The sequence below is a fragment of the Grampus griseus genome (assembly GCF_964374135.1).
Source record: "Grampus griseus genome assembly, chromosome: 18".
Lineage (NCBI taxonomy): Eukaryota > Metazoa > Chordata > Mammalia > Artiodactyla > Delphinidae > Grampus > Grampus griseus.
The window spans coordinates 704568-728600 of record NC_139012.1 but is presented as its reverse complement, the minus strand read 5'-3'; the positions used below and the strand labels follow the sequence as shown (position 1 = coordinate 728600).

The 24033-nt window shown below is 60.7% G+C and overlaps 1 protein-coding gene across 1 annotated transcript in view; it reads left to right on the top strand.

The window, feature by feature from the left end:
• Positions 1–16573, top strand: part of TMEM255B (transmembrane protein 255B) — a 32076-nt gene extending 15503 nt beyond the window's left edge. Inside the window, exons 4-9 of the mRNA XM_082675504.1 lie at positions 1752–1841; positions 4822–4902; positions 6590–6675; positions 7682–7841; positions 11012–11155; positions 16199–16573. Coding sequence (XP_082531630.1) covers positions 1752–1841; positions 4822–4902; positions 6590–6675; positions 7682–7841; positions 11012–11155; positions 16199–16366 — 729 coding nt within the window. The 3' untranslated portion in view covers positions 16367–16573. The remainder of the gene's footprint in view (positions 1–1751; positions 1842–4821; positions 4903–6589; positions 6676–7681; positions 7842–11011; positions 11156–16198) is intronic.
• The last annotated feature ends 7460 nt before the right edge of the window (positions 16574–24033 follow it).

The following is a 24033-nucleotide window of genomic DNA, read 5'->3' as shown; positions in this document are numbered from 1 at the left end:
CCCATATGAGGGAGGGTCTGCCCCTGGCCTCCCTGCTTGGCGTCGAGGCCCTGCTGGGATGAGACCCCGCCTCGTGTCTCAGGGCAGCTCCTGCCCCGTAGACCTAGAGCACCTGGGCGGAACGTGGGTCTGACCGGGGCTCCACAGAGCCCCAAGGAGAGGTCGCTGCCATTGTTCAGATGCAGGCAGGGTTCTGTGCATGGCTCCCCGCAGGGGGTCCCCAAGGTCCCTTCCGTTCAATTCTCCATTACTGTCACAAGTGTCACGTGGGGGGAAGGGCCCGCGGCAGCAGCCGGGCTTGTCACACCTGCATCCACACAGCACCTGCAGGGCGTGGATCCGGCGCATGGAGAGGTCAGCCGCACGGCTCCTTCTCCGGATGGGGACACAGGACCAAAGGGGTCAGCAGGGCAGAGACCCCCACAAGGCTGGGCGACGGCTCTGACGTGTGGTGTCAGGGGACAGGTTTCACTTGGAAGCAACATGTGGGGCTGGGCCTCAGGTCTGTGGGCTGCGAGGAGGGAGCCCGGCCACCCTCCCCCTTGGGACAGCCTTGTGTGGCCCTCCCGCCCATTCCGTCCCTTGAGTAGCCACTGGGAGCCTCACGTCAAAACGGAAATCAAAGTTGCAGTCTGTCAAACCAGCCCACGTTTCATGCCAATCCCTGTGCTCTGTTGAAGAAACAAATCCCTCAGGCTGACGAGGGTGGGAGCGTGAGGCCGTGCAGGTCAGTAACCCCAGAGCCTGACTCGGCCACGGGGACAGAGGCAACCGAGGAACGCGGGTGGCGGGAGGCAGCTTCTGCCCGTGTTCTCCAGGCTGGAGGCAGACGACCTGCCCGCACGCATCGTGCTCTAGCTCGCAGCTTGTTGTTCACAAGGTCTGGGCTGGAGATCCCGGTTACTTTACACGCCCTCTAGGACGGAGTGAATGCACTGACGCCGTGGCTCGTGGCTGCCACGGGGGTCCTGCCGTGGTTGGCAGGGCGGACACTCGGTGTCGCCAGCGGCAGGACGTACAGGAATTTTGGTACCACTTTTGCTGTCTGTTTTGGTAAACCTGAAATTGTTCCCCGAGAGAGAGAAAAAGATTTAAAGCAATGGCCAACAGATGTAAGAACAGGTTCTCAGCCTTGATAATAACAGAGAGATGCACGTGGAGTGGCAGCGAGGCTTTTTCTGCCGTCAGATGGCAGAACCGAGAAACGAGCAGCGAGCCCTGGGTCCTTTGGGACATCAGGGGGTGGGTGTCTGGCCGTGGGGCGTGGGAGCGAAACACATGCCCCCTCAGATCCTGACGTGCAGAGACCCCCTACCTTGTCCTGTTGGCAAGCCTGGCTCCCTGTGTGTTCCAGGAGATGGCCCTGCAGGAACACGCGTGTGTGAGCCCAGACTTTACGTAGAATGTGATTAGGGTCTTTGTAGCAGAGTCTGTAAAAGCGGGAGATTGCAAACCGTTTAAATACCCTGGGGGCCCGCCGTTACCCACAAGGCCGTGGGGGGGACCACACTCCCCATCCAAGAGCTCCTGCCTCCGACCCCGTGAAATAAACGAGGCAACCAGGACGGGCCTTGCTCAGTGGGATCGGGCCTGGGGCGCCGCCCCGGCCGTCGGGGAGGGTTTCTGGAGAGGCCGTGGTGGGAAGTGAGGACCCTGCGGAGCAACTCCGGGGGGCGGGGCAGGGGGCCTCGAGTGGGCGGGCGCTCGGGGAAGGTCTGATGAGACTGAGCCTCTCCTGTCTCTGCTTCCAGCTGGTGGCGGCCATCGTGTTCGTCAGCTTCGGCGTGGTGGCCGCCTTCTGCTGCGCCATCGTGGACGGCGTGTTCGCCGCGCGGCACATCGTGAGTTCTTCCCAGTCTCCCTCATTCTGTTCTCAGTTGCTCTGTGGGTTTAAGAAATCTTCAGAGGTTCAACTTCCTCTTGCAGGACGCAGCTCGGTGACCTTCACAGTCTGACGAATACAGATTGTGTTGGCCAATCGCAGTCTTTTCTCCTGTCCCTCCCCTCGTTTCCTCCAAAACTGACCCAACACGCACCCCCTACCCCAGCCATCGCATCATTAGAACCAAAGTCCTCAACTTCCCAGCGACACTCCTCAGGCCCCTCTTTAATCAGTAAGATGAAAGATGTCCCGGAGCCAGTGCCCCACGACTTCCCAGGCTTTTTGCTCAAATACGTGTGTTGGGACCTCCTCACTGGACGCTGTGCCCATGAGGTCCCTCTGCCTCTGTCATCCTAATGGTGGGGAAGCCAGGGGAGGACACGCCACGTCAGACACTCGTGCTTTGGAACCGTGGGGCGGTGGCCGGGACCTGCTCAGAAGGAAGGGCCGGGCGCTGCTGCTCTGTCCACCAACTCTGACCTGGCGCCCCGTCCGGGCCGGGGAGGACCCACCGGCATTTCTCTGCGGCCCCAACGGGTCCTGTGTCAGGTGGGAATGCGACACGAGCTCAGGGCTTTACGTGCGCTCGTTCACGTCGATTAACACTGAACTCTGAGTGGTTTTATGCTTGTGAAGTTTCTTAGGTTATAAAAAGTGCCGGCCCTGGTGGTAACGTTAGGCTAAGCTTTACAGTCGCTCTTCTTGGGACTATTCGGTCAGTTTGAAATTATTTCCAAATAAAAGGCTCACAAAGTGCTGGCCCTGGGAATCCTTACCGATTCCTCTCCAGGAGAGGCGAAGGGCCAAGGAAGGCGCAGTTTCACCCTCCCAGTCAGGTTTCACAACTAAAGAGGCAGGTACGGTTGATTCCCGCAGCCTCCCCCGAGCCTCAGGTGTGACGAGCACCCCCTGTCCGGGGTGTAGGGTGTGGAGCTCAGTCCCACGTCCCTGCGCTTTTCTTTCTTTCTTCCTTAGATGGGTTTTCAGCTTCCTCTAGCTGCATGTGGCCAGTGTGGCCAGGATCGGCCGTCCCGCCAAAGCTGGCCTGCCAGTCAGGGACTTGGACGTGAACAGAGGGGCTGAGTTTCCAGGTTGAAAACACATAGCCTGAAGCTGCAGGGAGATGGCTGTGGTTGAACTATGGAGAATCAATTAAAAATGCCCTTTCCTGGGCTTCCCTGGTGGTGCAGTGGTTGGGAGTCCGCCTGCCGATGCAGGGGACACGGGTTCGTGCCCCGGTCCGGGAAGATCCCACATGCCGCGGAGCGGCTGGGCCCGTGAGCCATGGCCGCTGAGCCTGCGCGTCCGGAGCCTGTGGTCTGCAATGGGAGAGGCCACAGCAGTGAGAGGCCCGCGTACCGCAAAAAAAAAAAAAAAAAAAGCCCTTTTCTGCAGCTTGTAACTGGCTATCGGCACTTCCCGAGATTACAGCTTTAAGATGCCAACAGCTGGGGTAGAAAAATGTGTGGGGGACGACCCCCACGTCGTCCTCACCCCCAGGGCAGGCGAGCTGGCATCCAGCCCACTGTGGACGTGTCGGGTGTGATGGGGTCCGGCAGGCTGGCAACCACGGGCCCGGGAAGACTTCCTGAACATCCACGACGACCCCGACCCTCAGGGCCCTGTGAGCCTGTGCCCGCCGGCGTGTTGCCCTTCTGGTCGATCCCAGCCTCTGGGCTCAGCCTCTGTCTGGACCAGGCCCTCCTTTCTGCCTGTAACCAACCGAGCAGAGGGGGATGAGGGCGCGCGTCTGGGAGGCAGCCTCAGGGAGCCCTGCCTTCCTGGGGGCAACAGAGGTGGGGTCTCGGCCTTGCGGGTGGCTTTCTCAGGCCTCAGCACCCTGAGCCCTCCCTTCAAACGCATTGGCTTCCCAGTGGAAGAGCCTCCCCGGCCCTCTGTAGGAGCGAGACCGGCCCTGCCTTGTTTCAGCGCTGCACAGGACACCTGGAGTGGCACCCCTGCAGGCGAGGACTCACAGCCTGCAGGCGCCCCCTTCCCAGCTCCAGAGCCAGGAGGCCCTCCCGTGTGCCCTTATGGTTTGGCACCATCTGCCCTATGAATGTCGGGGACAGGCTCACGGATAGATAGTTGGATGGGCACATAGGTGAACGTACGCTCCGGGGGCTGGTGAGTGGATGGGTGCATGGAGGGACGGGTGGATGGACGTGGGTGGATAGAAGGATGGAAGGATGGATGGAGGGAGGGGGATGGATGGACGTGGGTGGATGGATAGAAGGATGGAAGGATGGATGGAGGGACGGGTGGATGGACGTGGGTGGCTGGATAGAAGGATGGAAGGATGGATGGAGGGATGGGTGGATGGACGTGGGTGGATGGATAGAAGGATGGAAGGATGGATGGAGGGATGGGTGGATGGACGTGGGTGGATGGATAGAAGGATGGAAGGATGGATGGAGGGATGGGTGGATGGACGTGGGTGGCTGGATAGAAGGATGGATGGAGGGATGGGTGGATGGACGTGGATGGATGGATAGAAGGATGGATACACAGATGAGTAAGTGGTCGGGTGGGTGGTTGGCTGGTTGGATGGATGAGTGGATTAGGCTGAAACCCACCTTGCTCCCTCCCTCGTGGAAAAATTGCTGTGCTTTGAGGGAAAGAGGCAGGAGCCAGGGGGTCTCCTTGTTGAGACTTGTATGGGAGCACGACCACCTCCCTCAGCTGCCCTGTGTTGACCGATAGGGGGAGCTGTGCCCCTGGCCGGCAGGGTTGGGGTGCCTGCTTCCTGGCTGCAGGAGCCCAGCTGCTCTGGGATGAGCCCTGGTACTTCCTTTCTTTGTACTCCTGGGAGGGGTCCGTTGTTCTTGGCCTCTCTCCTTTGGGCTCAGAGCCTGCGGCGACAGGTCTGAAATCACCTCCGGTCCCTCCTGACATGGGGGTAAAGCCGTCCCGTTCCATCTGTGGTTCTTGGTCTCTAGGAGCCCAGGCCCCTCACCGCAGGAAGGTGCCAGTTCTACTCCAGTGGGGTCGGCTACCTGCACGACGTCTACCAGACGGAGGTGAGCGCAGCGCTGGTCCCGCTCGTTAACCTGGCCCAGATCTGACGTTCTGTCCCCAGCACGCCCTCACGTCGCGCTCACCGCGCCCGGTGAGGTGCTTCGCTCCGGATCACAGCTGCCGACCGCCTGTGGTGCGGCCCCGAGGCCACCGGCCCCGTCTGTGCGGCGTTCACGATGAGCTTTTTGTTGACGTAATTAGTGCACTGAAATCTAGGATGCTGCGTTTGCACTGGCCCCAAACTCGCCGGCTGTCCCTGGGCCGAGGATGTCTGATGGGTGTTTCTAAGCGTGGCCGGTGTCTCCTCGTGGACCGTCCCAGGTGGCTGCGTGGCTCCCTTGTCCTGCCGTCTCCCTCAGCTCTGTGTAGATTTATCGGTTTAACTAAACATGGCCTCTGACACTGTGCACAAATGTCAGGAAGGAGGCGCGCAGGGCGGGCAGCAGACGCCGTGGCTGAGGCCGCGTGGCTGGCGGCGGGGAGAAGGGGCCTCTGCTACTGCCCCTCAACAGGGGGCGGCACACGTCTTCTCCAAAGGCCCGGCCTGTGCCGCTGGAGGGGGCCCTGGGGACTCGTCCTCTTCAGCGGGGGTCACCGGGCCCCCCACACCCTCGTGCTGCTCTGTCCTTCCTTCCTGCTCACCGCAGTGTGTTCCGAGCGGTACTGGGGTCACAGAGGTGACACCTCGCAGGAGGGAGGGACACCTCCCAGCAGGGGGCACCTCGGGTCAGGATCAGGGTTAGGTCTCGCCGTCGTGTGGCTCCGACCTTCCCGTGTGCTGGCTGCCAGGCTCAGAGCCCGGCGGTGCCCTGACTGCTCCCCTGCTCCCCTCGCTGAGCCCCGGTTCTCACCTGTCGGGCCGTCCGCCCAGCCCCCTTGCAGGCCTGAGTCACACGGGCTCACTTCCATGGCTCCCAGCAGCCTGTCTCTGGTCTCCGCCCCGTCGGGACTTTTTCCAGATTAATCTTTCTAGGACCCCGCTCAAGCCCTCCCACTCCTGATGTGGGTGGCTTTCGGGAGTTACCCACAGAACCCTGAAAGAAAGGCTACATGCCCAAGGGTGGCTTGAGGTGCTGCTATAGGGGCCGGGGCCAAGGACCTCTGGGGTCAGGCCCTGCCCCCGACCTGCCCCCTGACCTGCCCCGGGCGCTTGGCCTCTCAGGCGACCCCAAGCCTGCTCGAATGTCTGTCCTCACTCATGCACGGCCCTCCCTCCAAGTCCTTCTCCCCAGGGTCCCCGTCCTCTCTCTGCAGCTGGGTGGTCTCTGCCCCACTTACTTTCCACACGGGGGTGGTTACAAAGCACCGGGGGAAGGAGGGGAAGCCTCCGGGTGACCTGGGGAAGGGCTGGCTTGGTCAGACTGGGCGACCGGGAGCTGTCCTCTGGGAGGTCAGGAAGGGGCTCCCACCTGAGGGGTCCCCACGTGCAGGCTCCTGGGGACCCCCCGCCCCTCACCTCGTCCAGCAAGCTTTGGCCTGGTCTTCTACCTCTCCCTGCAGGGGGTCCCTGTGGCCCCCCAGCCCTGCTGCACCTGGACTGGGTGGAGGAAGGGGCAGGTCAAGAAACGTGGGCTCAGGGGAGGCAGCTGCCTGGCTCATGGGGCAGAGGGGTGGGTCCTTACGCCCAGGGAGGCCCCTGCCCGCTGCGGCCTGAGGACAGGGGCACCTGACCGGACTCTCTGCTCACAGGTGACCTGCCACTCCCTGAACGGTAGATGCCAGCTGAAGGTGAAGAGTAACACCTGCTACTGCTGCGACCTCTACGACTGCCACAGGTGAGCGGTGGGAGCCCGACAGCCGCGAACCCCACGTCCCCGGACTTACCCACCCCGCTCTGCATCCCCGTCCTCGCACGCTGCACCCACATCTCATTCAGCCCTCACACATTCTGTGAGGCCGGGCCCTGGGCTCCATTCCACAGATGAGAGGACCGAGGCTCAGGGCTGCCGGGAGGTGGGGGGCAGGGGAGGCCTCCCGGGGAGCCCTGTCCTGCTGTGGGCTGTGACCGGCACAGGTGACCCGTTTCTTCCTCCCCGGAAGGCCGGGACCCTGTCTCTGCCCGCTGGTCTCTCCGGTCTGGGGACGGGGGCGGCGGTTTGCCCTGTGTCCTCCCCCGTCCCGTGGGGCCCAGAAGCGCTGCTCTATTCAGTCTGTCCAGCTTCTCACCTGTCGTCTGGACCAGTGCAAGGTCCCAGCTCCGTGGGAAGCAGAACCCTCCCCACACCGTCTTTTAAATTTTGTGTTAACAGCTTGAATACCTACATTAAAGCCAACAGGGAGTTTACTGTTGCTTCTTGGAGACCCTCCCTGAACTGTTGAAAACCCCAGGGGCGTAGGCTGCAACACCCTTCCCCCAGAGCAGGAATTCACCCCATTTCCAGCCCGAGGCTGCGGTCCAGAGCCTGCACAGACCACGACCACGGGGCCCAGGCCACGGGCCAAGACGAACCCCCTCCAAGGCTCACCCCTCTGTGCTCCCGGCCAGGACGGCCAGCAGCCGCTAACCCCTGCTGGCTCCGAGGGTGACCGGGCCGGGGCTCTGCCTGCCGGGGCCCCTGCTTGGGGCAGGCTGTCCTGCTCAGAGACCTGGGCCCCCTCCCAGGTGGATTCTGGGCTCCCTGGGACAGCCCTGCCCCCAGGGCCTCCCTCCGCCACCTGAGGGCCTGGGCCCTCCCAGCAGAGCCCCCGGCCCATCAGTACGTGGAGCGTCTGCCCCGCGGGCTCAGGCGGCGAGGGGGCCCCCCTGCAGCCGTGGGTGACGCTGAGCCCCTCCCCGCACAGCACCGAGCACCCGCCCACCTACTACGAGTTTGTGGGCGTCCGCGGCTGCCAGGACGTGCTCCACCTCTATCGGCTGCTCTGGGCCTCGGCGGCGCTGAACGTCCTAGGCCTGTTCCTGGGCGTCGTCACCGCGGCCGTCCTGGGGGCCTTCAAGGACATGGTGAGTAGCGCCCGCCGCGCACTGGGCAGACACAGCGATGGGGACGTGGGCTCGTGGAGCCGGCAGCCGTGCTGACCGCAGCCTGGGGACACTTCAGTCCCTCCCCCCCGAGGCTCGCGCCACCTGAGCCGGTCCAGGGAGCGCGAGTTCAGCGGCAGAGAGGGGCACCGAGCCTGGCGCCTGACAGCCGCGTCCATCCCTTGGTGGCCCGCTGAGCACGGAACCCCAGCGCCTCCGATCCGGTAGATCTGGGGCTCAGGCCCGTGCTTCCCGAAGTCAGGTGACTCCAAAGTGAGCCCCTGAGAACGTGCTGCAGCATCTGGGCAGCCCTGGGCAGGGACCGCACTGCAGGGCCCGTGCCTGACGCCACCCTGCAAGTCTCTCCACGGGCAGCGTCCTCTCCAGGGGACCGGCTGTTCCAAGCCGTGTTCTCGCGCGGGGCCCAGATGGTACCTCCCGCGACCTGACACTTCATCCGTGGAGGTGCCGCACGGGAGGCCACAAGCGCCAGGAAGAGCTCACAGCCTCCCACAGACCAGCAGCCACCCGCCCATCGCCCGGCTTTAACGAGGAGGAAGTGCAAATGCACGTGCAAACACCCCCTGCGGGCCAGACCCCATCCACAGCCCACACTGCCGAGCGGAGGCTTGTTACCTCTGCCCCAGAGACTGTGGCCCTTGGCCGCATTTCTCAGCCTCACCTGGAGCCTCCCGAGATCAGTGACATGTTTCTGGGAGGTTTCCTGACCCCAGACAAAGCCCGAGACACCACGGGAGACCCTGGCGACCCCCGCCCCACTCCCACTCTGCGTGGTGCAGACGCCGGGCCCAGCTCCCGCTCGGTCGCAAGGTGTCTTTCCGTGCGCGCACAACAACATCCTGTCCTTCAAGGACGAGGGCCGCCTGCCCCCGGGACGCCTGGGGTCTGCAGGGCCCACAGTGCGGTCCGGGGGGTCCCTCGGGCCGCCTGCCCCCGGGACGCCCGGGGTCTGCAGGGCCCACAGTGCGGTCTGGGGGGTCCCTCGGTGGGGCTTTTCCTGCTGTGACTGGGTCGGAGTTTTCTCTCTCCGCAGATCCTCAAGGAGAGTGAGGTTAGACTCGATGGCTACACAGAGTGTCTTGTTCGGGTCCTGCCCCTGGGAGCCCGGGTGGAGGCTGCTGGCTGTCCCCAGGGATGGCCGTCAGCCCGGTGGCTTTTCCAGAAGAGGGCCCTGTGCTCATGAGTTTATAGTAAAACTGCTGGAGCTTCTCTCGGGAACGTAGCAACGCCCCAGAAAGGCCGCTTGTCACGCGGGACACAGAGTTACGTGTCAGCCCCGCTCTGGACAGTTTCCTCTCTCACACCCAGAGCTCAGGGGTGTTGTAAGAAGCAAGCAAGGTGATTCCTTAAAATTTTACACCTGCGAGTAGATGCTCTCGTAAGTTAATGGATCTTATAATTTAAGAATTATCTTAAGGAACGAAGACACGTCACAAGCCACCCGAAGCTCTGGGCGCTCAGGGCTCCGTCCCGTGGGGTGCTGGGTGGGTGGGCGGGCAGAGCGTGGAGTCTCGGGTCTGCAGAGGGTCTCCCGAGGTGGGGTTGCCCCGGCAACGTGGCCACGCTTACAGCCCAGCCTGGCTGAGGAAGGGTCTGTGCTGGCCTCAGGTATGAGAGCTGCAGGTGGACAGTCCTCCTGGCCCAGCTGGGGTTTCCTTGCCGTCATGGGAGGCTCGGAGGTGAGAGGGTGCACGAGGGGTCAGGGCAAGACCAGGCAGTGCAGGCGCCTAGCGTCCCCCGCAGAGTGGCCGTAGTTCCCAGAGTGAGGCCGCCTCTGGGAGACCCCTACACCTCCACCCCATCCTCCCCAGGCCCCGAAATGCTGAGCCAGCCAGGCAGCTCCTCTCCAGCCCATGACGCCCTCTGGACCCTCGACCACGACCCTCACCAGCCCCCTCGGCCTGGATCCCTCAGCCAGGCCTCAGGCCCGAAACGCTCTCCACAGCCCCAGGGCCCAGCTCTGGTGGTACCGGGCCACGTTGGGGCGCACACAGTCGGCCCTCAGCTATGCTTGTTCGTGAATAAGTCATCAAGGCATCGAGGTGGCTGCGCTTGGGCCCCGTCCTGAGTTTTCCGTCCTCTCTCCCTGCTTTCAAGCTGCCTGTTCACTCCTCGGAGTTTAACTGACTCGCCGCGCAGACCAGAGCTCCTGGTAGGAGCGGACGGAGCACTAAGCCTGCGGCATGAAGGAAGCGCGACGGGCCTCCTCCTTCCTGGGCTGCCTGTGTCCCGAGGGCAGGGGCGGCGAGGCAGCTCTGGGGGGCTCTCTGCCCCCCCCTCCTCAGGACCCTGCTCTGGCACCTCCAGGGCTTCTGATGAGTTTTCAGATGCTCCGTCTGTGCTGCTGCCCGTGCTGTCGCAGCCCCTCCCGGCTCTGCAGGGCCTGCCCCGTGGGTGTCAGGCGGGATCCAGGTTCTGGGCTCTTAGGGAAGGTTGCACCTCTGGTCTGGGAACCCCCGAGCCCCCCATCGGGAGCGGCTGGCCTGCCTCTGGAGAGGGGTACGTCCTACGGCCCGTCCTCTCTGGGGGCGGGTGAGAGGTCAAGAATCAGGGCCCACGTTCTGTTTTCCTTTGGGGAATCAGAGCCTCCCGTGAGCTAAGGAAGCCGGAGTTGGAGGAGTTTGGGAAGCTCTGGTCTTGGCTGTGCTGCTCCAGAAATCCCTGCGGCCAGAGCCCTACCCCTGCCTGTGCCACCCAGAGCCCTACCCCGGCCTGTGCCACCCAGAGCCCTACCCCGGCCTGTGCCACCCAGAGCCCTACCCCGGCCTGTGCCACCCAGAGCCCCTGTGGGGAGAGGGCCCTGCTGACTAGAGCCGGGGGCAGCTTTGGAATCAGCGCCCCTCGGGGATGCCCGTGACACACGCTCCTGGAGCAGACAGGTGGGGTTTCCTCACTTTTCCAAAAAAAACCCAAGAGAGCCTGGGCCTAGCTGGGCCTCTCGGCGGATCCCGGGACAAACAGGAAAAGGAAAAGCAAGAAGAGGCCCAGCTTTTGGGTTTTAGTTCTGGTCGGAGAGAGGCTGGCGAGAGGACTCAGAATCTCTCCCTTGGGGACTCCGCCTTCCTGAGCGGCTGCCAGACGGGGCTCCCCAGAGCAGGGCTCGGCTGACACGTCTCCATCCTTTGCGGCAGGTCCCGCTGTCCCAGCTGGCCTACGGCCCGTCCACAGCGCCTCAGGCCCTCTACAACCCCGCCCAGCAGATCCTGGCCTCCACGGGCTTCGGCCCGGTGCCCCCGGCTGTCCCCACCTGCTCGTCGTACCCGCTGCCCCTCCAGGTAGGCCGAGCGTCCCCGGGCCGGACGGTGCTCACGTCCCAGGCAGCTGTCATCCAGGGAGTGCGGCTCGGGTGGGACAGGGGGGTGGGGGGCTTGGGTTGAAGGAAAAGGGGGGGGGTCTGTGGCTCCCCCTCCCGACTTAGACAATGGGGTGATGCAGCTGGTGTGGACCAGCAAAGGGGGTGGGACGACCAAGGGATGTGGCGGGTGACCCCAGGCCCCGCGCAGGACGTGCGGCATCCCCGGGGGCATCTGGGCATCCTTGCTCCGTGTGGCCCTGGTGACCCAGCCCGCCACGTCTTCCGGGGCCTTGAGGTTTTCTGGCCCCTGACCAGGTCCCACACGAGTTGCCTGCAGTTTCCTGGCCATGTGCCAGCTGCCGGGCCCCTGCGACAGGGCAGCGTCACTGAGTAGAGCTCACGAAAGCGGCAGGTGCACAGGCCTCACCCTAGTACCACTCTGGTGGCCTTGGGGCTGCTGTGGAAGGGGGCAGGCGGGGGTGAAGCCTGTTCATAGAGCAGCGTCCCGCCCGACCAGCTGCCACTGTGGTGACCAGGACGTCCCCAGATGTTGCCCTGTGTCCTCGGGGGGCAGAGGTGAGCACCTCTGGCCCAGAGAGCCTGTCGGCCTCTGTTTTGGCGGGGGCGGGGCGGTGGCCTTGGCACGTTCTCTGGTCTGTGTCAATGACGGCAGCCCCTGAGCGGTTCTGGGAAGTTCGCGGGGTCAAGGTACCGGAGGGGCTGCGTCTGTGTGCGTGGGCAGGTGGGGTGCTGAGACCCCGGCCGTTTGCTGTGAGGTCACACATCTTCATCTGCTGCTTGGGGTCCCAGCGCTCGAGGGGTGATGTTGACGGGGCATGAGAACTTTTCAGGGCCAGAGGCTGTTCAGGGCAGGTGTATGTATCCACCAGCTCAGGGACAGAGGCGGCGGCCAGACTTGAGGCGGGGCTGAGGGGAGCGTGGTGCCCGTCTCTGCAGCCCCTTATGACTCAGACTCGGCCCGGCTGGCCGCCCGGGGCTGTGGCACAAGCCCGGCCAGCGAGGTCCACGGTGGCCTCCCCAGGCCCGACAGCTCGTGGGGCTGGAAGCGGGTGTGGGGTCTCTGGGCCCCGGGGCGCAGCAGGTGTGGCGAGCTGAGAAAGCCTGCAGCCTCGCCCTGCCCGGGGCAGGCCCGCTGGGCGGGGAATCAGGGGCCGCTCTGCCTCCCCGTGGAGGCTCAAGTCCGTCCTCTCCGCGCCTGGCTCCTTCCGCTCGCCGTGAATGTGTATCTGGCGGCTGTGCGCCCAGAGCTCCGGGGGCCTTGGAATTCCCAGAGGAGGCAGCGCCACGTCTGTCTCCGAGGAGTGGTGGCCCACGGGCTGTGTCATGGGAGGCCTCCTCCTGCCAATGAGGGGCAACGCCAGCTACCCCACCAGTCCTGAGCAGGCGCCCTGGCTGCACGGGGACCCGCAGGCTGAGTCCTGAGTCAGGGAGGGGCCTGGCTCGAGAGTCCTCCCATTTCTAAGACACCGAAAGGAATTACCCAAGCGTCAGGAGGTGAGCTGGCTGCCAGTAACCCCCCGTGGCATCACTTCTCACGGCGGGTACGTCAGCTTCCCCGACACCCAGGTGGCCGTCCTTGGCGGCCCTCGTCTTCCCTGGGAGCGTCACCTGCATCCCACCTCCGGGCCATCCTCCCTGGTCCCCATCACGGGAAGGACCACGTCATCTGGGCGTGGCCTGTGTCCTGGGCTGTGCTCTGCCTCTCATCTGCTTAGTTTGCTGAACCCAGAACGTGAGACCACAGCTGGAGGGAGGGCTGGTTGGCCGCCTGTGGTCTCAAACACCAGCTTGGAAATGCACGGACGCTGAGGAATGGGCGTGCTCCGTGGGCCGCTGTCTCCCGTCCTCCCAGCGTCCACCGCGAGGCCCCACAGTCACGCCTGCACACGGGGACTCCAGGCAGCTCGGGGGCGTGGCTAGGGGGCAGAGGCGATCCCTGCAGGGCCCCTCCTCCTGGCTGAGCCCCGGCGTTTGGCTGGTTTAGCACCAGCGTCCCGCAAGCTTGGCCGCAGGGAGGACCCGGAGAGGACAGCACCTCATCCGGGGCCTGCTGCTCTGGGTCCTGACCTGAGGCACCGGCAGGTGTCCTGCTTCTGTTCCCCCAGGAGACAGGGCTGCAGGGTGCGGGCACGGTCTCCCCTCCTTACCGCTGGTGCTGGAGAACACATGGCTCTCTTCCGGTGTCGTACTCCAGCCTCATCCACCTTCGGGCCTCTGGCTCGTCACAAACAGCAGATGCTCCCAATTCTCCCTCCCAGGGAGGCCTGGGCTCCCTCTACAAGGGCCTAATCAGCTTTTATCACCGGCACATGTAGGCGCGTAATTACATACACGTCAATAATCAGATTTCGAGGAGATGGCAAATCAATGATGCTATGTGTCTCGTCAGGAGGGAAACGACAGATTGATGTTTCTGACTCTGTTCCCATCGGAGGAGGAAAGGGATATTGCAAGTGTCCTGTCCAGTCATTAGCAGCGGAAAACACTCCCGCATAATAGAGGGAGTGAGCAGCTCTTGGGGCTGTTTGGAGCAGCTGGTCAAACGAACAATCGCCTTTGGGCTTCCCTGGTGGTGCAGTGGTTGAGAGTCCGCCTGCCGATGCCGGGGACACGGGTTCATGCCCCGGTCCGGGAAGATCCCACATGACGTGGAGCGGCTGGGCCCGTGAGCCATGGCCGCTGAGCCTGCGCGTCCGGAGCCTGTGCTCCGCAACGGGAGAGGCTACGACAGTGAGAGGCCCGCCTACCGCCAAAAAAAAAAAAAAGAACAATCGCCTTCGAAGAAAACCCACCTTCCTTATTCCCAGGGCCACCTGGTCAGGAAGTGCAGGAACAAGGACACGCCAAGGATTAACTCACATCTTGTAACTAAGGACCTCGCATCCTGTAACTAAGGACCTCGCACCCTGTAACTAAGAGGCTTTTTGTCTGCTCCCCGATGGGATTGCCTGTGTGGACAGAGGCTAGTTTCCTCCGTGGTTCCTGGTGGTTTGCTCTGTGGTTCCTGGTGGTTTACTCCGTGGTTCCTGGTGGTTTTCTCTGTGGTTCCTGGTGGTTTTCTCTGTGGTCTGTGATGGTTTGCTCTATGATCTGTGGTGGTTTACTCCGTGGTTCCTGGTGGTTTACTCCGTGGTTCCTGGTGGTTTTCTCCATGGTTCCTGGTGGTTTACTCCGTGGTTCCTGGTGGTTTACTCCGTGGTTCCTGGTGGTTTTCTCTGTGGTCTGTGGTGGTTTTCTCTGTGGTTCCTGGTGGTTTTCTTTGTGGTTCCTGGTGGTTTACTCCGTGGTTCCTGGTGGTTTTCTCTGTGGTCTCTGGTGGTTTGCTCCGTGGTTCCTGGTGGTTTTCTCTGTGGTCTCTGGTGGTTTGCTCTGTGGTTCCTGGTGGTTTACTCCGTGGTTCCTGGTGGTTTTCTCTGTGGTCTCTGGTGGTTTGCTCTGTGGTTCCCGGTGGTTTACTCCGTGATTCCTGGTGGTTTGCTCCGTGGTTCCTGGTGGTTTGCTCTGTGGTTCCTGGTGGTTTACTCCGTGATTCCTGGTGGTTTGCTCCGTGGTTCCTGGTGGTTTGCTCTGTGGTTCCTGGTGGTTTTCTCTGTGGTTCCTGGTGGTTTGCCATGTATTTCCAGATGGCTCCTCTGTGGTTCCCACTGGTTTATTCCATGGTCAGTGTGGTTTACTCCCTGGTTCTCTCAGCTGCTCATTTCTGGTAAAGAACTGACCACACACATGCCTGGTGGGAGCTGGGGACCCGCAGATCTGAGGGATGTTCTCTAGAGGTTTCATTTCTCCCCTGAGGTCAGAAAGAAGTGTGAGTTTGAGAGAAAGAAAGCAATGGAGGTGGGCAGGGGCCCAGGGCCCTTGGATCCCTAGAGCCCTGGCTTGTGAGGAAATTCTCTCTCAAAGCCCGAGGTCTGGGGTTCCTCCAGGGGGAGGGGCAGGCAGGCCAGCATACCTGGGCCCTGGACACCTGCTGAGCAGAGAGCAAGGAACCACCTGCCCCCCCCGAAGACGAGAGCCTGCACACATGCACCTGTGTCCCATCACAGAAGGGGTCGCTTGCTTTATTTAATGTTGGTTTTAAGCAGGCGTTTTTAACCTCTAGAAGTTAAAAAAAAAAAAAGAAAGAAATTTAAGAGGTTGTTGGCGGGTGGAGGAAAACTGGCAATTTTATTAGTTTAAAGCCTGTGGCCCCAACATTCTCCTTGCAGAATCACCTTTTGCATCTATAGTGTGGGTTCTCCAGAGAAACAGAACCAATAGCCTGTGTGCATGTAGTAGACACAGGTAGAGATCTATTTATAGGAAGAGATGATACAGATATAGATATATAGAGGGAGAGAGCCCAGAATCTGCAGTGCAGTCCACAGGCTAGAGGTCCCAGGAAGACAGATTTTGCAGTTTGAGTCTGGTCAGTCTGGAGGCAGAATTCCCTCTCCCTCGGGAACCTCCGTCTTTTCCTCTTCAACTGATTGGACGAGGCCCACCCACACCAGAGAGGGTGATCTGCTGGTCTACATGTTCATCACGGCTACCAAACACCCTCAAAATGACATCCAGACAGTTTGAGCAAACATCTGGGCACCGTAGTCTAGCCAAGTTGATGCATAGAATTCCCCATCACACTATGTGGAAAATGTTGATGTTCTTGGCTTTTTCTGTAAGATATGAAGTGTTGAGGAAACCCAGGGCCCCAGATGAGCCGGGCAGCCTCTTCCTTAGACAGCGTTTGCACGCCCGTGCATCCCAGTGTCAGGTGGTCACCAGCCACCCTCCTGAATGTCAAGACCTGAATGTCAATGTGCCCACAGGCGAGAAGGGGGCCCAGTGGGGCTGAATCGGGGCCTCCCTGCGGCCCCCTGGGAATGCACGCTGTTCAGGGAGCGGTTCCCACCAGGAGGGCCTGGGTCTGGGGGTTCGGGCCAGGGTGGGCTCTGAGGGGCGCCAGTGGTGCTGGGCATGTCCCGGGCTCCCGTCAGCTGAGGAGGCTTTTTCTGTTTGGTTGCAGCCCCCTGGTGGCTTCCCGGCCTCACCTGGCTCCGACCTCTCTCTGTCCGAGGATGTGCAGCCTCCGTCCCAGCCCGGCTCCAGCTGCCGGCCCCCCCCGAATGCCCCCCCCATCTTCGCCCTCACCCACTTCCTCCCCGGGGAGAAACCTCCCCCCTACGCACCGTGATGCAGAGGGTGGAGACTGAAAACTAGTTTTTGGCTTGTTAGAAAACAGAGCAGCTTCTACGAACCCTGCTTCTGTGGCCAACCTCCTGGAGATGCCCGAGCCCCTCTCCCCTCCCTGGGCACATCCGGGCAAGGAGAGGCTGGACCTGCCCTGGCGGGCGGGGAGCCCTGGTGGCTGACGCCGCCTCACCCTGTGTGAAGCCACACACGAAGCCGTGCTAAAATGCCCGCTGGAGCCGCCTTGCTCTGGTGGCATCACTTACAAAACAGTTTCATTTTCCTCCTAATTCGTTAGCACTATTATGATCAAGGGGATTGCGGCAGGTGCCCCCGTGTGAGGACCACTTTCGAGGAAACGTGCTGTGTTTGTATTTATATGTGTGTCCCCGGCGAGGGCAGGGTCACCACCCTCAGCGCTGCACTCCTGTTCCCACACACTCGAGTGAAAACTCGTCCCAGCTCAAATATAAGTGCTGTTTCCAAGGCCCGCGAGTGGTCTGAGGTCTGCGTGTGCTCTGTTCCAATCGCGTCCCGCAGCTGCGTGTGTCCTGTGTCCAGGCCCCCGACTGTCAGCCTTCGTGGAGAATCCAGGGAGCCTGGTCTGTTCTGTGGGACACCCTGTGTGGGCCCCCGCCCGCAGAGCAGGTGCCCCTAAGATGCAGCCTCTCTGCTGAGAGACCCCTGGGGGGGGGGGCCTCTGGCCCAGCAGCCACGGCCTGGGTGAAGCCGTGCCCAGAACAGACCAATGGCTACCGACCAGGGCCCCACATGCACCTGCCCACTGCCAGACACACCTGAGGAAGCAGGGGAGCGTGGCCTTGGAGCCAATCAAATCCTGGTCGAGAGACAGACCAGAGTCTGTCTCAGAGTTACAGAGTTACAGCCGTGGATGTTTGGGGAAAAGAGATGGCGGAGGAGGGACAGGAGGGAGGAGAGGTGAGGGGAAGGGAGAAGGGAGGAGGAGCGAGGGAGGGAGGCAAGTGGTTGAGTCTAAGCAAGGCGTGGCCCCCTCTGCCGCCGCCGGCGAACGCGGTTCTGTCCGACAGACAGGACACTCCCAGCCCTCACATCCAGAAACACTTCTCACTACATGTTCTGAGCATGTGCACCGTCTCCTTAGAGAGGAGGACACGCGTGGGTGCGTCTGGCCCCTTGGCCTAGGGAAGGCTATTTGTCACAGACGAGGCAGGAAGGACCTGGTCACTGGTCAGAGCATGTAGATTGTTTTGGTCCCTGCAGCGCCCCCCGCCCCCCGCCAGTACCGCAACGAGGGGAGTCACAGAATTCTTGGCTTCCCGGCACATGAAAGCGATGTTTACACCATCCTGCGGTCTGTTGCCAGTAGCATATGGCTAAAGAAACAACCCACGACCTTAAGTAAAAACACTTCATTCCTAAAAAATACCAAAACAGTAGGGGCTTCCCTGGTGGCACAGTGGTTGAGAGTCCGCCTGCCGATGCGGGGGACACGGGTTCGTGCCCCGGTCCGGGAAGATCCCACGTGCCGCGGACCGGCTGGGCCCGTGAGCCATGGCCGCTGAGCCTGCGCGTCCGGAGCCTGTGATCCGCAGCGGGAGAGGCCACAACAGTGAGAGGCCCGCATACCGCAAAAAAACCCCAAAAAAACCCAAAACAGTGACAAGAGTAACATCAAAGACCACTGGTCACGAATCACCATGCAAATATAATAATAATGAAAGAGTCTGAAATATCATGAGAATTATGAAGATGTGACACAGAGACACGAAGTGAGCATACACTCCTGGGAAAATGTGCTAACAGACTTGTTTCGCACAGGGCTGCCCCAGACCTTAATTTGTAAAAAAAAAAAAGCAGTATTTGTAAAGCAAGATGTGACTGTGTTTTGTTAAACGTGGGCTCGCAAGCCCAGTGTTTCCAGGCTGGCCTGATCCGATGGGCCCAGCGCAGCCCTGGCCTCTGTGGCCTCCGTGGCCAGGACGTGGCCCCACCTCCTGTTGTCCCGGAACTTCAGCTCCAAAAGGCACGAGCACAGCGAGGTCACTCCTCGTCGATTTGGAATTTTGGGTCAAACTCTTAAGTGGCCAATCCTCCCTAATTGTTTGACTTGCTTTGGGCATATCGTAAAAAATAACAAAACTGGCAGAATTTAGGAGGAGTAATTCCATTGGCTGAGATGCAGCCCGTGGCCACACCGAGAAGCAGCGTGAAGTTAGTTTTTGAAGCATCCTTCGTCTCCCTTTTAGCCCGATTTTGACCCGATGGGCTTGCTGTCCCTCCACCTGTCCGCCCCGTCACCAGACTCACTAGTCTGGGTCCCAGTTCCTCACGGCTTTGCTTGGTAGCCTCTGCGGCTAAGCTCTCCCTTTCAGGGCTTCGCCATCACAGTGGCAGGCATTTGGGGCCTGGGGGGTGCCTAGTGTGACCACAGGACCAGTGTCCCTGTGCCCAAAGCCAGCTCTTGCAGGACGAGTCCCACTCAGCTGTGCGACTTGGGGAGACCATCTTTCACCAAAGAAACCTAGTTTGAATGTCACGTAAAACAATGGTGTATGAAAGGAGAATTCACGCGACTGACTGTGCTCCCTGCCGGGATCGTGCGGAGAACAGGGAAGGCGGTTCTTACTTCTGAGGCTCGTTAGACCCAGACGGGTCTTGTTTTGCATAAGGAGGATGATCTCTTTCCTCCGGAGGACGCTCTACAGCCCACTCGAGACCTCAGCTCTGCTAGAGGTGCAGCAGGCATCCCTGCGGCCTGGGTGTCAGGCAGGGGCAGGAAGGGGCCCCCGGGCGGCAGCTGGAGCCGGGTAACGGGACGAGCTCCTGCACACTCCCCCTAAACACAGGCGGTCCTCTTCACAAAGGCAAACTCATTACTTTACAAAAGTTATGTGTATCAATGTAGGGACTTTCCATAAAATCTAAGAACTTACGAGTCACTGAGACGTTTACTTATGCTGAGAATCATGTTAGGATATTAGCACACAGATCACAAGCCATCAGGGACCAGAGTGGGGGGAGACCAGATCCCGGCTTCCCCCTTCCAGCCTGCCTGCCGGTGCGGCAAAGCCTGGGCCTGGCTTCAGGCCCATCCGGGTGAACTCCACCAAGAGCTCCCTGTGTGGGCGCTCGACGCCAAACCTGCCTCTTCCCAGCCTCATCACATCATCATCTGTTCATTTTGCTGCATCCGATAAGGTCCTGCCAGTCCCGTTTCTCCCTCGCGGCGTCTGTTGGGAGATGCAAGCTCACTGGCACAGATGTTGTCAACATTTATTGGGGACACCTGCGTGGACCCTACAGGCACTTAGGGTTCCGCGTGTGAGGCGCCCAGCCCGGCCTGGTCGGGGCCAGCGCCTGCCCATCTGGCCGCCCTTCCCTGCATGCCCACCCCGAATGCGTCAAAAGATGACACGAGCCAAGCCGCACAGTATTGGATGGACAAGCGTCCCTTCCAGCCAGGGAAACCTCAGCCTAGTCTGATGGGCTCTAGGAGGGATTTTTCCTTCTCCGGGTGACTTTCCAGTGGATCCTTGGTTTTATGTTCTTGGTGTTTTCGGTTCAGTGGGCAAAGACACGTGACACTGAAATGCCCGCATCCGTGTTGCTTGGGAACGACCTCCGGCAGCAGGGCCGTGGTTCTGACCGTGGGCTTTGCCCTCCGCCCGCAGCCAGGTCAGCCCCCCTATCGCAGCATGGAAACACCTTCACTTGTTTTATTCTTTCCACCTTTGTTGCTCCTGGAAATGTCGGTCAAGGTGGAGATGCTGTCTGATCACAGGAGCCTCTGCGGCCCCTGGGCTGGAGCCTCGGGGGGAGGACGTGCCCTCCCCCGTGTCCGTGCCGGCTCTGCTGCTGCTCCGTGGGCCTTCGGCGTCCTGCCCTGTAGGGGGCGTTTAACCCAGTGCAAACCGTACCAGGCAAAAGCAGAGAGGAGAAAGGAACTGGGGCTGGGACTTGAACGGGGCGTCGGGGCTGAGCCCCAGAGCTGCTCGTGTGGGCACGCGGCTCGGAGCTACCAGCGGGAGGGGCTCCACGCTTGCCCAGAACCCCTGCCTCCACAAGGCTGGACCGTGCTCAGGAACAAGGAGGAAATCCTCTTTCCTCCACGTCTCTGGCGCCCCCTACGGTTTCTGCACTCAGATGCGAGCCCCGGGACGGGGCCGTCCTGGAGACAGAAGCCCCTTGTCCAGCAAAGGCTCGAGGTGCCCGGCCACCGCTTTCTTCACGTGACGGCAGGGCTCGAGGCTGCTGTCCGCTTGGTCCAAGGAGGGGAAACCAGATGCGGCCAGCAGGCATGAAGGGCCGACTGCACGCCCACCCCGCACCCCGGCCCACTGACCCGCCTGGGGTCCTGCAGCAAGTCCCTCTTCTGCCCAGAGTTTAAGAACCGTAGCGTCCAACCGAGCCAGGGGTCTGTGGTCCGAGACGTCGATCCCCTCGGTGGCTCCGGACCCACGAGCGCCCGGGTGGGGAGGGACCTTGGCTCCGGGCTGCAGGGAGTGAAGCCGCAGCCCCTGGTCCCAGCAGGCCCGGGGCTGCCTTTGGAGCAAGTGGCAGGGAAGCCGGTCGCGGGCCTGGACGCGGGATGACCTTCGACCTCCGAGCACAACCCAGGGTGGGGTCTGCAGGGCCTCAGGGTTTCCCCGGACCGTCCACACCCGCGTGGCCCAACCCAGACTGTCTGCCCTGCCAGGTCGTTTCATCTCGCTGAGAGCCGGGAGTTGATAAAAAATGTTAGACTCCGAGGCCAACAATTTTGCTCTTGCGCACAAAAATGTCTTTATCCCTCAGCCCAGCCACAAAGAATGTGAACGATTCAATTCCCAGACTGGTGGTGGCTTCCAGGCACCCCCATCCCCAGGACCCCCCAAGTCCGGCTGGCCTCAGTGTGCTCTGGGCGCCGTTCCCTGGGGACCCCTCTCTGTCAGGCCCTCCCCACGGCAGAACCCGGCCAGGCTCCGCCTGCGTCCTGACGTGTGTGAGACCCGGCCCTGCAGCTCTGACGGGCACCACCAAGGGGTGGGGCTTGGTGGGGCCTCTCCCCTGGCCCCTCCCTCTGCTGAGCGGCCCCGCCTCTTCCTCAATCGCAGACTGAGGCTGGTTGGGCGGAGGGGGTCAGGGAGGCTGCTGATGGGAACAGGGTCCCTGCTGCCGTGGTGGAATGTTCTGGAACTGACAGTGGTGATGTTGCGCAGCGCTGTGAAGGTGCTGAAACCCGCTGAGCTGCGCACTGTTAGGGGGTGAACGTTATGGTATGTTACTGGATCTCATTGGAAAAGCACTCAGGGCAGGGCCGGGCGATAGTACGCGCTTGGTTAACAAGCACGACCTTCAGCAGCAGTCTGGTCCGGTCCGAGCAGCCTGCGGCCACCCGCACTGCCCCCCCCCCCCCCCACTCCTGGCTTCTCAGTCCTTCTGCAGCCCGATTCCGCCACCTCTGGGTGTAGGGAGAGAACACAAAGCCGGTGGGAGCACAGGCGCCCCCTGGATGAAGGGGACGTGCCCAGCCGAGCGTCGTCCAGCCCAGACGACAGGAGCAGGGCCAGGCCTCGCGCTGCCAGCGGCTCGTGGGTGGCACCATTACATGCCTACTTCCGTTTCCCATTTGCTAAAACTTTTTAGTTATGAAATTTAATACACCTGCAGAAAGCCTGCTGGAGACCAAGGTGTAACGTGGTGACTATTTGCAAAGCGAGGCAGTCACCTGGCCCCGGGGCTGGCCTTCCCTCCGCCCGGGGCCCACTCCCCCACTGTTCTGTCCTCTGCAGGGACAGGTGCCCAGCCTCCGCTGAGCTTCCTGCTTGTGAGATGCACGTGTGGGGCTCTGCCGCCGAGCCCGGGACCCGTGACGGCCCCTTTGGCTGTGGGCGGGCCTCGGCTGACCTCGGGGTCCCTGTGTGTATGCGGGGCCCCTGGCTTGGATTTGGGGCACATGGCAGACTTTGACTTTGGAGGACGATGCCCGGCCAGCGTCCGTGGGGTTGGCCCAGCGCAGTCTCAGCTGCGGACCTGGCGTCCTGACCCACCGAGATCTGGTCCTGCGCCATCCTGCGCGATCTGGTCCTGCGCAATCCGGGAACCTTCCACAGCTGTGGGTGCGGGGGTCACTCCTTGTAAGTTTCTTCTCGTGGTGTCTGTGACCCCATTTCCTCCTTGTTAATGAAGCGGGGCCCTTTGGACAGACAAACTGACCGCTGCTGTTTCCTGTTCTGTGCAGCGCCCGCCTGGTCTTCTGCCCGTTCTTCTGTTGGGTCGTTACTTTCTCTCACTGATCTGCAGGAAGAACTCGTTCTCCCTTCTGGGTTAGCCCACGTTAGCGGGTTCACGTGGTTCCCAGTATCTTCTGTTCGGAGCTGGTCTCGTCACCCTCTTTATGGTACCTCGGTGAACAGATGTTCTTGATGTATCTACTGACGGATATGCTTGTTTATTTTTAATAGACTTTACTTTTTATAGCAGGTGTAGATTCACAGCAAAATGGAGAGGAAGGGCCACAGAGTTCCCACAGGCCCCCTGCCCCACGCAGGCGCAGCCTCCCCCCCCATCACCATCCCCCACCCGAGGGGCCGGCCGTTACCATCCGTCCCCGTCACCCAGAGTCCGTCGGCTCTATTCGGGGTCACTCAGTGTTGTACATTGTGTGGATCTGGACAAATGTTTACCGTCCCGTGTCCGCCATTACCGTCTCATGTGGAGCACCTTCACTGCCCTAAAAACCCCCCATGCTCCACACTCTCACGCCTCCTCCCCTAACCCTCGTTAACCGCTGGTCTTTTTATCGTACTAGCTCCATAGTTTTGTCTTTGCCAGAGTGTCACGTAGCTGGAATCATACACTACGTAGCCTTTTCAGATTGGCTTCTTTCACTGAGCAAATGTGCATTTAAGTTTCTTCTATGTCTTTCCATGACTGGATAGCTCATTCTTTTTATCACTGACTAATGGTCCGTCGTCTGAGTGTAACACAGTTTGTTTATCCGTTCACCTACTGAAGGGCATCTTAGTTGCTTCCAAGTTTTGGTAATTATGAATAAAGTTGCTATAAACATTTGCGTGTACATTTTTATGTGGACATTAGTTTTCAGTGCCTTTGGGGAAGTACCCTGGAGCACGACTGCTGGATCACGTGGCGAGAGTATGTTTAGTTTTGTAAGAAACTGTCTCCCATGGTGGCTACACCATCCTGCGTTCCCACCAGCAGTGCTGAGAGTTCCTGCCGTCCCATGTCCTCACCAGCACTTGGTGTTGTCTGTGTTCAGGATTCTGGCTGTTCTAATAGGTGTGCCGTGGCATCTTACTATTGTTTTAATTTGCGTTCGCCCTGATGACATATGACATATGAGCACGTTTTCATGTGCTTATTTGCTATCTGTGTATCTTTGGCAAGGTGTCTGTTAAGGTCTTTGATCCATTTTTTAATTAGGTTGTTTATTTTCTTATAGTTGAGTTTTAAGAGTTCTTTGTATATTTGGGGTAACAGTGCTTCATCAGATATGTCTTCTGCAAATTTCTTCTTCATCTGTGGCTTGTTTTTTCATCCCCTTGATGGTGTCTTTGCGGAGCAGAAAGTTTTCATTTTAATGAAGCCCAACTTATCCATTATTTCTTTCATGGATTTTGCCTTTGGTGTTGTATCTAAAAGGTTATCCCAAATCCAAGGCCATTTAGATTTTCTCCTGTGCCGTCT